The sequence below is a fragment of the Trachemys scripta genome, chromosome 18, assembly GCF_013100865.1.
Source record: "Trachemys scripta elegans isolate TJP31775 chromosome 18, CAS_Tse_1.0, whole genome shotgun sequence".
NCBI lineage: Eukaryota > Metazoa > Chordata > Testudines > Emydidae > Trachemys > Trachemys scripta.
The window spans coordinates 6,424,223-6,439,459 of NC_048315.1; the positions used below are offsets into that span (position 1 = coordinate 6,424,223).

General features: G+C 41.6%; 1 protein-coding gene across 3 annotated transcripts in view; it reads right to left on the reverse strand.

The window, feature by feature from the left end:
* The window catches only part of PPM1D (protein phosphatase, Mg2+/Mn2+ dependent 1D), a 44,886-nt gene that overhangs the window by 16,239 nt on the left and 13,410 nt on the right, over nucleotides 1–15,237 (reverse strand). For all 3 annotated transcript variants that reach the window (XM_034752598.1, XM_034752599.1, XM_034752597.1), the window contains 2 exons: nucleotides 11,103–11,331; nucleotides 8,338–8,462 (listed from right to left, as the gene is read on the reverse strand). In XM_034752598.1, coding sequence (XP_034608489.1) covers nucleotides 8,338–8,462; nucleotides 11,103–11,331 — 354 coding nt within the window. The remainder of the gene's footprint in view (nucleotides 1–8,337; nucleotides 8,463–11,102; nucleotides 11,332–15,237) is intronic.

Below are 15,237 nucleotides of genomic sequence, written 5' to 3' on the forward strand. Positions count from 1 at the left end.
TTTCATTAGGCCCATGGCCTGCTTCAATACAATATACTAACAGCCGATTCATTCGAATTTTGTCGGCATGTTTACAGCATTTTAGTTTACACAAGTGTGTAAAGAGACAATGAGGGACATAGAAACAACCTATCTAAATACATACCAAAGAAGCGGAACTTAAAATATAAAAGTCAATATAGGTGACTTTCAATCTCATTAGAATATGCAGAATCTGTTTGGCCCACAGAAGAGTGTGTTTAGGTTTATGGGACCCTCCTGGGTAATAAGGTTGGGCACCACTGGCGTAGCGTATGACAGAGTGTAAACCAACGCTTTTTAGAGTTGCTGCACAGGCAGAACACGGATGTCAACTGTGTATTTTCCACTGGCCAGCTGGCGATTGCAGCATCTACCATGGTGGTGGTGAAGTGACATAAAACTAGGGAAAACAGCAAGCCTTATGTAGCGAAATCTATGCTTCAATATTAGAAAAAAGGACGGGCGATTAGATAAAATCATGCAGAGGTAAAATGCACAATTCTCCCTAATTAATGAGTGCTTTACAAACATTAATTCAGTAGCTCAGTAAAGCAGGCAGGTACCTCCTTTTATAGATCGGGAAATTGAGGAAGCAAGGCAATATGACTTGCCTACAGCCATGCTAAGAGCAGAGCCAGTATCAGAAAATCAGGAGTTGCAGGCTCCCAGACTCCATTCACAAGACCACACTCCATCTTTGTTCTTAATTAAAATCATGTGATGCCACGTTACACGATTTGTTAAAAATCCTGTCATTCTACAGTCTTATGACCAGGGATTTTTTGTATTTGGGGGAAAAGTGACCACTCCTTCTACATCTCCCAGCAGATCAAATCATCTGACACTGGAATAAACTTTCTAGAGTAAGTTTCCAGGGCAGAGGCGGTATGCATGTCTACACAACTATATATATATATATAGAGAGAGAGAGAGAGAGAGAGAGAGACCTATCTCATAGAACTGGAAGGGACCTTGAAAGGTCATTGAGTCCAGTCCCCTTCACTAGCAGGACCAAGTACTGTCCCTGACAGGTTTTTTTGTCCCAGATCCCTAGGTGGCCCCCTCAAGGATTGAACCCACAACCCTGGGTTTAGCAGGCCAATGCTCAAACCACTGAGCTATCCCTCCCCCCAACAAGCATAGTGCTGGTGCTTAGACTACATGAACATGAAAAGATTTCAGACACACTTCACAAAAGACATTCATCTCTACCGAGTAAACGTTTAGCCCTAAAATACCAACTCTTTTTGTGCACTGTGTGCTGTCTGGGCCTAATTCAGTTCATTTTTTAAAGTATTAAGCAGTGTATTTCCCCCTTACCTGGTTATTGTTCTATTTTTGGATCACATTTTAGAATCTGCTTGCATCCCAACTGTAGCCAGGAAAGTAGTTTTTGAAAACCTGGTAGTTTATAATGTACTCAGACTTCAATCCAGTCCAGTCCCCTATCTCTCTCAAAGCAAAAATTTGCTGCAAAAGAATTGCTCAAATCAAACCTTTTCCTTACATTTCTGTAACATGTTTTTGTATTAAATAAACAACTTTTAATTTTGAGGGGGGGGGGAGTCTACTTTAACAAGTCACAATGAAAAGAAAAAGACAACCTCAATTTCATTTATCCCACAATAACTTTTTAATTAAACTTGTATCTCAGATTTTTGGCCTATCAACTCAAGCAAAGGAGCTCAGAATTTCTTCTTCCCACTCCGAATGAGGCAGCATTGCTAGGAATTAAATCTCTACAAGGGTTTGTACAGTAACCATTTAGCTCATTCAGGCTCATTTGCAAATGGAAAAAGGACTTTTCACTAAAACTAGTGGCTTATTTCTTAACTATTTCTTCTATAGCCACAAGGGGGCATCTTTACTGCAGTTGCAAGGGGAAAAAAATCATACAAAGTGCGGCATAATGTATTTTTACAAGATAGAAATAACCTAATCTATTAAAAAGAACAGGAGTACTTGTTAGTCTCTAAGGTGCCACAAGTACTCCTGTTCTTTTTGAGGATACAGACTAACACAGCTGCTTCCCTGAAACTAATCTATTAAACTTACTCCAGGAAAAAGGAAGGGCAAAGCTACCGGGAGGCTACTGCCAAGAGTATGCAGGTAAGTTACATAGATGCCAATAAGGCTTAAACCCTTTTATTACACCTGCAGAACAAACAAGACATAGGAATGTACTTGGCTGGATGCAGGAAGCATCTAAGCATCTAAAACTGAAAGGGATCTGAAACAAGGAGGGGGGGGGAGAGAAGAGAGAGAGAATAGAGAACCCAAGAATTATTGGGTCAACCAAAAAAAAAATATATATATATGAAAGGAGGTTACAAACTATGATGTGGAAATGGGAGAGAGGAAAGAAAAAAGTGAATATGGAAGGCTGCCTTGTGACTTTTGGTCTGGAATCACATCCCTCAGTGAGCACTAAGAAGGCATTTCAGACCCCAAAGGGACAGCCACTTCTCTGTAGTATTTTGGCCAGCTGCGTGAATAGAGAAAAATAAGAACACAAGGGGGAACAAAGTGGCCAAAAAACGGAGATGATTCCATCTTTAAAAATAACAATTATTGTTTTTAGTACAACTTCAAGGAAGAGAAAGAGTCATGCACAGGGAACTCCAGAGACAGCTAGAAGGAAAAAAATTCTCTTTCAAGGTAAATGGATCCACATGTGTTCCAACATGAATCCTATAACTCAAACAAGACAGCACAGACTTGTCACCCAATAGGAGCTGAAATGTATATTCTGCACTTTATTCAGACCTCTACGCTATTTTCTTCAACAGAAAACTTTTGGGGAGGATTCCACAGACTGATGGAGGACATCTCTAGGGCAAATTCCTTTGGACAAAATTTTAGCTGAAAATAATATAAAAATATTTCAGATTTATTTTACGTTCACAACAACGCTACCTTGTTGTTTTAAAATGTCCTGAGTTAAATGAAAGTCAGAGTCAACAGTGGAAGTAGCCCAAAAAGCTAGGGTTGTTTAGTGTTACCTTCAACATAGAAGGTTTTCTTTTTTCTTCACTTTTTTCCTTCAACTTAAAGATGTGCAAGCTTAAAAGATAAGACTGTTCTTGAGAGAGAAGAAGTGCTAATTTCTGCTAACAATATATCTTCAAATAATTTGGATGTCTTTACTCTGAATCCATAATTTAGGATGATTATAGAGAGTTAAACAGAGATGCAGTAGGAATCTTTATCTCCTGATGCGTAAGTATGTACATGCAAATACAGGCAAATGGATAATGTATTCAGGTTTCACCTCAGATGAGCAATCCTCACACTATTAATTAGGTATTAAGATTTTTTTAAAAAAAGTCTTATAAAGGGACAGTAGGCAGTACTCTCGGCTACCATCAAATAATTGTTTTCACCACTCAGTCTCTTATCAATAGAATCTGGACAATGCTTTGCTATCTCTAATGTTAGTATGTATCTACATCTTAAAACTGTAATTTAATAGGACACAGCATAAAGAATAATCCTAAGTATGAACAGATACACGTGACCTAAAAAGCATGTGTGTGAAAATTATGCCCACTCTGCACTGTAACTGATTTTTCTTTTTTAACAGTTCAATGAACATGAAAACTAAATCTTTATACAAGGACCTAATTAGATAATCTGAAGTCAACTAGACCTGCCACCCTAGCATTTCACAGCATACACATGAAAAAAAAAAATACAAGACAATTCTGGCATTCAATGGGCTGCTCTGACATGCCCCGCTCCTATGTAAGGAACTCTGTAAGAGCCAGCATTCTGGTAGATATTATGCGTTTAGTGTCCCAGTATATGGTGCATCTATTTTAGGTGTCAGCAGGAATCCTAATGTACTTATTAAAATTAGAATCACGCCTATATTATGCAGCCACCCAAAAAAAACCCTGGCTTTCCTAACGCACACATACAAAAATTATAAACATGCATACAGACACAAGAAATCACAAGGGTATACTTAAAGTGGCCATGTCAAGTAAAGAGTTTAACGATGAAGTGCCTAAGTATAGGTTTCACTGTTTATGAAGAATTAAGAGAACTATTCAACTATGATGAACCAAGGCCTCTCACATTATGTAATCTCACTGACAGTTGCTGATTTTGGCTCTGGACCAGTCCTCCTGGGGACAAAAAAAGAAAAATGAAAATCCTACAGAAAATAAGAACTGGGTTCAGATCCGAGCCACTGCCCCATCAAGAAACGGCCCACGTGATTTGCAAGGCTTTCTCAAGACCCACTCCTGCTACGATGCCCACAAGGTACTAGCCAACTAATCTTGGCCAGGTTGTGGAACAGCAGGAAATAACTTATAAATACCAGCTAAAGAAATATTCATAAGGATCCAGTTGTGTGCATAGCCGGCCTATACAACTCTGTGATTTTATGATTGCTTTAATCTCTTCTCCTACTGTTGTTATACTCAGCCATTGCTTCCTTTTTCAAATGACCATTTAAGCTATGCAGAGCCGAGACAACATCCTTGCTAGGTCTGTACACCACAACGTATTATAACAGGGCCCATATAGAGATTGGAGCCTTTGGATGCTACCAAAAAAACAAAGATAAAAATAGACCAGACATTTACTTCAGAATTATTTCTTCAACATCGAAGCTAACTACTTCTTCCGATTGAACCAAGTACATGGGAGCAAGAGATGCACCCCCGTGCTACCTACCAGGTACCTGGCCACTCACCCATAGAGCATTGAAAGACAGCCATATTTGATCACAGAAGTCGCTGCAGAAGCTAACGGGTTAATGTAACTTTGATAAGGAATGTAATTGAAGTGCTACCCATCTGGCAATCTTTCTAAAAGTGAGGGAGAGGCAGGGAAATCTATTTTACCACATGCTTTCTGGAGAATAGCCTTTCCAGAACAGCCAGTCTGCTCTTTGAGATTTCTCCCCAAAATGCTGTCTGTGAGCATGTTCAGTGGAGTCTTTGCAACACTATTCCTGAAATGGGAGTGGCTTGTAATAGGAGTGGCCTGTAAATCTACAGTGGGGAAGTGGTGAGTGTGGATCATTTGACACAAACATGTTGTTCTGCAGAGCAAGTGCTTAGAAGACCCAACTCCCATCTGAGCCACATAGGTGGTGCCACATTTTGAGGCCTCCCTAAAAATCTGAGGTGTTAACAGCTTGAGGGGGTTATACAGTGTCCATAAATAGCCATTACAAACCAAACTGGGCACATTCTACAGTAAGGTGGGCTTTTTTCAGAAGAGTTAAGTACAAATGTTTATGTTTAAATTACAATACAATCGTTTGCACCTCTATAGCATGTAATTAGAAGATCTAAGGGCACCTTATATACATTTACATAGCAACAAGAGCACACTAGGCACTTCACAGAAAAGTAACTAATTAAAAACGTACACATCCGATAGAGGGGTTGATAGGATATAAATAGATTACTTCATACATTACTTAATTACAGTCACCACTGAAGTGGAAAGCAGATGCTGTTTAAGAATATACAGCACCACTGTTTAGTTCAGGGCAGAAGGATAGTGTGCCCAAGTAGAAGAGCAACGGGAATTTGGGGAGAATTAATTTCACCAGGGTGGCTCATATACTGTGCCAATCTCATGTTTGCTGTCCAAATATTTGTTTTTCTATGGCATTGGCTATATTTAAAATGTTCACTGCATTCCTTACAGCGATGACCAGGTTTAGAGAAGGAAAATCAATAGATCATCAAAATTAAGATGTCCCCATTTCCATATCAGAATAAAAAGAGATTAAGGAACAGACCTGAGCTGCAGAAAGTTGGGAAATCACATTAATACACTGTGAAGTGTCAGAAGAGCAAAAGCTAGGAACACCACAAGACATAATTACCTTGTCTGTGTTCAGAAATTTGCAGTCTGTGAGCAGATGAACTTCTGTACCAGTGCCTGCTAGAGGCAGATGGGAATGCCTATTTAGCAGACTGACGTTCCCCCGGCAAAAAAATTTGGCCTAGACAATCATTTAGCTACCTGTACAGCTGGTATCTATATTTTATGTTACTGGCATCCTGCAAAAAATTAGTGTAATGCCCAAATCTGTGCACAGCGGAGCCATTCGTTGTACTGGTAACTAGTGAAATTGACTACAATGCTGGTAACAGAAAAGTATGTCAGGGTTAACTTGGTTATTAGCGTCAGAGCAAACTGAATTACTTGGAGAGACTCCAGTGCATGAAGTGTTGGTGCCAACCAGAGCAGCAATGCTGGGAGCCAGCCAAGTGGTCGAACAGAGCTTAGTAGCATGAATACCAAGTTGTGGTCGGCCTTGTGTAAGCAGCTTTTGAGGCCAGCATGCCCCTCACGGAGTCAAATCCTGTTTCCAAACTGAGCATCTGTGCACCATCTGAGTCCTAGGGAAACACAGCTGCGTTCCTTTTCCCAAGAGGTTGGCCATACCTCATGCACGAAGAGGATGTGAAGAGTTTACACCAAAACATTGTCATTCAAGCCAGTGTAAACTTGGCATCTTCAGGTCATCTAGGTACATCTTTTTAAAGATCCAAACATGCTTGACTTCGAATGCAAGAACTGCTGCCACAGGACAAATCTTCTCATTTTCTCCTCTCTTGCACCCAGACTCTCCAGCAACCCTTTCCATCCAGATGAGAATTGTAAAGGCCACAATAGGAGCCTAACAGATGGATCATGCGCTGAAGCCCCATCTGCACATAGAAACCAGCCAAAACTCTTTTGTCTGACTTGCTGAGAGGAATCAGACCCAAACACCATTGAATCTTCTGGAAAATTCACATAACTGGTTCAAAACCACAAAAAGGAAGAAGGAAAGGGGAGAATGAACCTTTAACCAAATTAAAAACTCTTCTACCTTTTACACAGTCTCCAGAGCAATACATGCTCACCTGTAGGAAAGAGGAGCAAGTGCATGTTTTGCCTAGTAACTGGAGTGCAAGACAGAAAGTTATGATTCCTGGGTTTGTTCCACAGCTCTATGTCTCCTAACCTTGAGCAAGTCACTTAACCTCTCTGGCTGTTTCACCATCTACGAAATAAGGATACTGTCTCCCATGGGGTTTTGAAACATAATGAACACTTGCAAGGTGTTACACAGAGACTACTAATAGAATTTAAAGAAGAGTCGTGTTACTTTTTGCCATGTCAAGCCATGTTCTTTACCTGATCCCTCATCTTGCTTTCTCCACACCCCAAGTTTGCCACAATACCTACACTTGCTATGTGTCTGTTATTGTCACACAAAAGAGTAATATCACTTGCTCTTAGCATTTGACAGTTTTAGGTGAAGCACAAACCGCACTGGCTTGTAAGCCAGTGGCAATATTACTAAGCAATTACTAAGTGAGACAGCACACTTAGTGCTGCCAGACTGCCTCACATGACAGCCTCTACTGGCTGGTTGAGGAACAATGATGCAGTCATAAGAGTGCTGACCAACTATCCCAAGATGAGTGAAGTCATGGTATTGTATTTATAAGTAAAATACAAGAATTAGAAATCACCTTTCCTAAAAGCTGTACCCAACAGGTCGTCTTCAGACGTGAACAGAACATTCCCAACTAAGAGCACAGAGGGGAAAGGAAGAGACAGAGTTGTACAAAGCTAGATTCAGCATTTAAATCCAGGGGAAGGAAGTGACAAGAAAAGACTCTTCAGTATGTAGGGACATCAAATGGTTTTTGCCAACTGCTGCCAAACTACAAAGCATTTCCTCCAAGAGTTCTTACACAATACATGGCAGACCCAAAACACATGGCCAATCTGCCTTCTGAACAGGATTCTGCCCAACATGCTTCCCCTACTAACCCCTTTATGGGATCACCAAAGGCAAAAATACGTATGTAAAAATATATGGCTAAGTCTTGGCAGTAATTCTTCTGTTATTTCCTGGGACCTTTAGATGGAAAATAGTAGGCAACATCACAAAGGGAAGAATCAAGTCTTTCATATTTTACTGCAATAATGCTGGATATCACCTCATCAAGCATTCTGGAGTGGTTTCCATTTATTTCAACAGAGAAGACTCAGCATGCTCTCCAGCTCACAGATACATATCACCTTTAAGGGGGGCAGGAGGGGGAGACTTGTGTTGAAGTGAAGCCAGCTTCGCAAGACTAACAGGGACACACGTCCTGTATATCACAGGGGAGAGCTTTCACTCACCCATTAAGCCAAATTTGGGAAATTCTCTATTCACACTGCTCTGATGCTCTATATGCAGGGACATCTTCCCTTCTATAAAAAGATACTGCTGCTTGTTTTGTGGCTTCAACATTTAGGGATCTTACTTCTCCGGTGCTAGGCCTGGACACCACTTACCAAGCGCTCGTGCCACAGCCAGGAATGGAATCTGGTCAATGACTGTACTCCTCCGCACTGGGCCATTGTGAGTCAGCCGAGGTCTCTTCCAGACAACCCGATTCACACCAGACTTATTGATCACACTAGAGGTATTAGAAACAAAGGGGTGGAGATTAAAAAAAACAATTAGTCACAACCCAGCTGACTTTGTATGGTTTAAGTTACAGAAACAGTTACCCCTACTGTGTATGGAATTAATGCTATGACCTCGGTTAAGGCCTGCAGTGTAGACGCATCCTTCAGAACACAGTAAGATTGTGATAATTTGAGGTTTTTAGCCCAGCTTTGGCAGACGAGGCAAAGGGGACAGAAAAAGAGATGAAAAGCTATGGGGATTTTTGGCTTCCTGCTGATCACCTGAACGCCACTAAATGTCTCCCTCACATCAGAGGAGACGACAAACTGAAAGTTTGTTCCCCTGAGATGCTGGGCTGTATAACATCAATGTCAAATCCCAAAGGGGCACTGTTATTTAGGGTTCTCTCTTTCGTTTTTTACTACCCGCCATGGCTCTGATAGTCAGCAGCAGGAGTGAGTGGTTTAAAAAAAATTTTTTTGAAAAGAGCCACCTTAAACAGTCTTAATGTAGAGGTTTTCTTGCTAGAGTAGCAACAGGAGGCAGAAATAACAGAACAGTCATCTGCTCTCAAGCCCGAATGAAAGAAACATCTCCACATTTAAATTTTAACACCTGCTCTCAGATGTGGAGCAGTGAAATTAGTTCGCTCACATACAGTTATTGGAGACATGAAGGAGAAGCTATGCGGAATAAGAGGCTTATTGTGGTGAGAGGCGATGAGCCATATACCCAGAAGAGGTAGTGGAAAAAGGCACTGGTGCAGCTTGGTAATGAGCTCACTCTCCAAGAAGCTATGGACCAGGTACCAAAGCTAGCTTCACTTATGGACTAGCCATAGGCAATTAGACACTGAAAAGCTACGGAGCAGCCTCCAAACTCCTTGTACGACATTTATTCCAGGTGCAACTCCAAGGACTTTGAAGCCCTTACATCAGTGATGAATTGAGCCCCATTATTGCATGGCATGGTGTGATATGCATAGGAGGAAGGATCACAAAGACTATATCCTCAGATTCACCATGCCCATTTGGAACCCTAGGGCCAAATCATGTTAATGTTATTTCTGCCTGGAAGAAGATCCCATCCCACACTGACATTTAAACAGATTTTTAGTGGGGAAGCTTTCTTAATTTGACTAGCAGATCCAATTCTCCTCTTCTCCCATCACCTTTTCCCCTCTCTCTCACGGGAAGTGAAGATGTCCTGCTAACACAATCCCACTATACTCCTGCCCAGTGGCACGTCTCACAGTTCTGGGAGTAGCTGGGCAGTCTATGCCAGTTTCGTCACCAACTCTGGGAAAAGCTGAAGGACCACCAACAAGACGACAATATCCCCACCACTCCTGTAAAAAAGGAAATTCTGGGAAATGGCCACTTGCAACTAGGAACTTCAAAATATATTCCGTGTCCTTCAGCCAGTGACAGAAAAGCACATTTGGAAACCTGTAACAGCTACAGGCACTAACCTAGTGAAACAGCAAGTTATCATTTCAGAAACCTCTTATCCCAAATGCAGCTAGCTGATCTGCTTCCACCTGCTAAAGACACAAATATCTGAAGGTTAATGAGCTGACAGGGTTCTTGTGTGAACGATGTCAACAGGAAAACCTTCAGTGATCTCTGCGCTCTGAACTGCTAAAAGAAGGGAACGGTGCCCATCCATCTGGTGCCGTACTGTTGAACAAAAGACCATAGGGCTCCTGTGAAGCTGTGCCAGATTCGAGCCCTGAGGTTTGTTTCACAGCACTGGTGCCATCTGACAAGGCTTCCTGCTTGCTCCCCTACCTCTCAGTTATAGGGAACATGCATGAACTGCAATTCGACTCCTTCTAGGATGTTTTAACATCAGTCAGTTCATGGAAAAGAAACCTAAACTCAGCTTTGGCAAGTAGAGGAGGTAGCAATGTTCAAATACTATGACAATGTTCAGATTTACAGTGTTTAAATATACATCTATGTTCTGTTATTCATTTGTGATCTTAGTTTTCTTTAAAGAAAAGCCTTGCAAGGCCTGTTCTACAGCTGGCATTGTTACCCCTAGGGCAATGTAAAATGCATCAGAAATTTTACTTTTATAGAGCAGATAGATGGTATCTTCCATAGCTAATTAGGATCTATTGCCAGTACAGGGTACTGTATTCCAATAGAGGCCTTACCAACTGCAAAATGACACTACGTTGCTACCAAAACCTTAATATTTTCTTCATTTGATAGAAAAAGCGCTCTACAGCTCCTAGTTAATATTTACATGGAAAAACAAATTTCTCTTTCAAATACTCTTAAGTCAAGGAGAACAAGGTCAGTCAGCAACCACCCCTCCCTTCCCCTCCCACTTTTTTCAGAATCCCAAATATACTTCTTACTTTGGAGATTTTCATTGGGCTTCCATTCGGAAATCAAAAATCACCCCGTCCCATAAACCTCCAGCAAAATGGCATTAGTACCAAACAGTAAAATGAACACAACTACTTCCCCACAGCTAACCCGCTGGATAGTCAGAGCCCAAATGGCAGAAACACAGAAAAAAAGGTTCAAACCGGTTCACTGAGCTGCGAATGCTTAAGTAGACTTGAACCCATTCGATCAGCAGGAAAAGGCCGGTGACATGAACAACTGAAATGAGAAACAAAACACAGAGTTACCTGCCCCCAAGCCCTTCGATTCTCTCCTTTTCTTTCGGAAGTTCAGGCTTATGGTCCTGTGTCACCTCCACAGCCCTAACGAAGTCGTCTTTGGGGTCATCCTGGACTCCCAGCACCACTCCTGAATCTCCGACATGCGCCACATACATCTTTGACCCACGGATAATTACCACACTGGCGGTAGTTCCTGATGTGCTTGGGAGGCCAGTCATGGTCTTCGGCCACTCTGCTGCAATGAGAAATAAAAGCTACATTTTTATTTTCTGAAACTTGTCATTAACCCCCCTCTTAGGAGATTATTTAAAAAGCCCCAAGATATGACAACTGCCTGAAGAAAAATATTTTGTAATGATGTCAAGAATGGATTAATAAGTAATATTCAGGCCAAATCATGCCAGTGTCAGTCAAACTAGAAACTGAGTGGCTGAACAGGTGTTTCTTCATCTGTTTCAAGCCTAACCACAAGCCACAGTGAAAATGGCCTTCATAGTCTCCATAGGTCTACGTTAAATAAAACCCACAGATTTTAGCACAGTTGTTAATTTCTATTCATGAAGAAACAAAAACCATGGAAGCAGAGGCACAGAAGATCAAGAGTAAGGGGTGTCTCAGAGAGGTCTGACTAAATTACAATGAGGTGTGTGTATGACCACATTATGACTGGTTCAAACCAATACCCTCAGGTTCTTCCTTTCTATGAGCATAAAATTAATTTAACTTCAGATTAAAAAATAAAAAATAATCCATACTGAGGTCAGAATACTGAGGTGGGATTTTGAAAGGCATCTCCCAGGGTTTAGTTGTCTGACTGCTACTGGAGGAAATAAGCGCACAAAATAAGAGATATGGTGTTAGGTGAGAATATCTCCCAAGATTCAGTGAAGCCTAATGTTCACCTCCCTATTAGAAGTTGTAGGAGTGTCAGATAAATCAGGTCACTTAGTTGTTTGGACATTACAAACCCTTACAGGGAACAGAATGACTGCCTTTATATCTATGTGTACTTTGGTTTTAAATATATTCTGAACAGTAGTTCAAAATAAATTGTCTATTTGCATCACCCAGGGGAAATTATTCACATGTCCACATTGAGGACAGAACTGCACAGGCTTATGTTTGCTATCTCACAGCCCCATGTAAAACTTACTACCCAAGCGATACTCCTCCAATTCAGAATTAAACGCATATTAAATATCTACACTGGCTTTTCCTCCTCCCCTTCCACATTAAATTCAAACCTCTTCACATTAAATTCCTGCTTTTTCTCAGTCACCACTCTGCCCCTGACAACATTTATCTTCATCTCCTCCTACGCTCCCCTCCTGCTCCAAAAGTTGTGCCCAAATTTCTCTCCTAACTGCTCCCTTTGTCTACTTCATCTACACTCCTGAATTGACGATTTTTTCCTGCAGCCCATTTAATGTTTCGGGCAGCCCCCCAGTTAAGATACACCTAGCCCCACAACATCCCTCCCTCCTTTAAGCATCAGACAGGTCACCATTCCATGAAGCCAACTGTCAACAGCAACCTCATCTTATGCCTGTTCTGCACTGCACCTGCTCATGTCTTTAGACCATAAACTCTTCAGAAAGGGGATTCGGTTCTCTGGCATATTTTATCTATTGTACTTTACAATTTACACTTACAATGGTTACCATTAAAGAGTTTGCATTTCCCATAGTACAGTATGCTCCACTGCAGTATATATTCCACCTATCAGAAATACCCTAGTACAGTAAATACCCTAGTACAGTATGTACTTTCCTATGGCATCCACTTTATAACAGAGCAAAAACAACATGAGGACCCTGATACACTTATTTAATCCGACAAGAATCAGTAAAGTGAGGATGAGTTATCTTTAGGTTCCAGCAACTTCTCGAACCATTCAAGGCAACTATGCTCCTTGTTGCAGCCTCCATATATTCTGGGATGGAAATGAAAACATACAGCAAGATCAGCATATTAGGCCTTGAAACCAGGTGCTTTAACCTGGGAGAATTACATCATTAAAAGGGAAGAACCCTCATCCCCCCTCACCTGAGCCCTCCAACCCTTCTCCCCAACCCCCATCACCATAATCCACTCTCTCCTCGCTGGAGTCCCAAACACCTCTTCACTTACTCCCCCCATTCCTCCACTCCTTCACCTCCCAGCAAGCATTCACATGTCTAATTTATTTTATTTTCAAAAACAGTTTGATTGCATTTTCCCCATATTTATTTTTAAAGACAGATTTTAGCAACACGCCTTCAAACCTTATCACTTCAAGGGCAGAAAACTGAACATTGGCTGAGGGTAGATCAAGAGATTCTGCGTACACGCTTTAGCTGACCAGCTGCAACGGAAACTGGCAGGCTAGAAAGCCTTTTGGCTATTCTGTGTGCACAGTAATCCATCTGGTGCATAAGAATTAGGCACATGCTTAACTAGAGAGCTAAACTCTCTCCTGAATACTATTTGCAATTTTGCTCCCCCCAGGGATACTGGGTGCCATGCACTCTCTAGGGTTAACTCTCGAGCAATTAAGACCCTTGTGCCAGGATTGCAGCCCTGGTAGAATCCATGAATCTTAAGAAAAGCTGCTGTTTCCCCCCCCCCCTTCCAAGGAGGGGGAGCTGTACCTCAAAAAACCTTTTCAAGTGACCCCAAATTTGGATCACTAATCCTACCCTTTCCCCCATAAGGCTCACCAAATTTCAAAGGAATCAAAGGGTATGTCTACACTACCAGCCGGATCAGCGAGCAGCGATCGATTCAGCAGGGATCGATTTATCGCGTCTAGACTAGACGCAATAAATCGACCCCCGAGCCCTCTCCCATCAACTCCTGTACTCCAGTGCCGCGAGAGGCGCAGGCGGAGTCGACGGGGGAGCGGCAGCAATCGACTCACCACGGTGAAGACACCGCAGTAATTCAATCTAAGTACGTTGACTTCAGCTACACTATTCACGTAGCTGGAGTTGCGTAACTTAAATCGACACCCCCTCTCCCGCCCAGTGTAGACCATGGCTAAATAACATTGGAGATTTTAAAGCACTTTAAAAAGTCCAGCTTGAAATAGAACGCTATTCTAAACCTGAACTATAGCAGAGCTGGCACTCCACTATACCAACAACAACTGTGGAGAAAGGCCCCCACTAATGAAATCTTGAAGAGAAATATTACTTTGGCCAGTATACATAAAGCCGATAAAACCTTTAGAAGGAATGTGTGCAGGCAGAGTCAGGAAAACAACGTGGGCAGCTGCATTCAAACACAATGCATCAATTATCATTTTTCTTAGCCATTGTTTAAAAAAGAAATGTTTTTTGGATTCTCTCTTTGGAATCAAAATCTTCAGTCAGAGACAGGGATAATCTTTAACATTCTTGTCCAGAAATTCTGTTTGAAGGTTATCACTTGTACAGGTTTAGGTGCCTTCCCACTGTTCACCTTCTGTTAACTGAACAAAAGGACTGGAGCCTTCAGACAATAAGGATATGTTTACACTACAGCCGCACAGCTACCACGCTGCAGCTGTCCCATTGTGGTGTAGAGGCTTCTTCCATCGACAGAAGGAGTTTTTCCATCAATGTAGATAGTCCACCTCTCTGAAAGATGGGAACTATGTCAAAAGAAGAATCATTCCATTGACTTAAAGACATGGACACCAGGGGTTAGGTGGGCCAAAGTTATGGTGCTCAGAGCACATCATTTTTCACAGCCCTGATCGATGTAGTCAGGTCAACCTAAGTTCTAGGTGCAGACCAGGCCAACATGTTGTGTAATTCTATAGCACTATTCAACAAGGGATCAAACATTCCTTTACAAACATTATGTCCCAAGATCTCTGGGAGGTGGACAACTACTATCCCACCCACTTTGCAAATGAGGCTTGTCCAAGTCCACAGAGCAAGTCGATGACAAAATTATGTCTAGAAGAACCCCAGAGTCCTAACTTCCAGTTGTGTGTTTAGCCAGCAGAAACCACTTCCTCCCCATTTAAAAATGTAATTAGATATCAATTTCATCCCCAATTATTTATTGAACACAAACTGCATTTGACCTGACAGGTGGATCAAAAAGGGCTTTGTCCAGCAAGCATGACAACTGTGGATATATTTAATACACTCATAAAATGGTGAGATTGAGG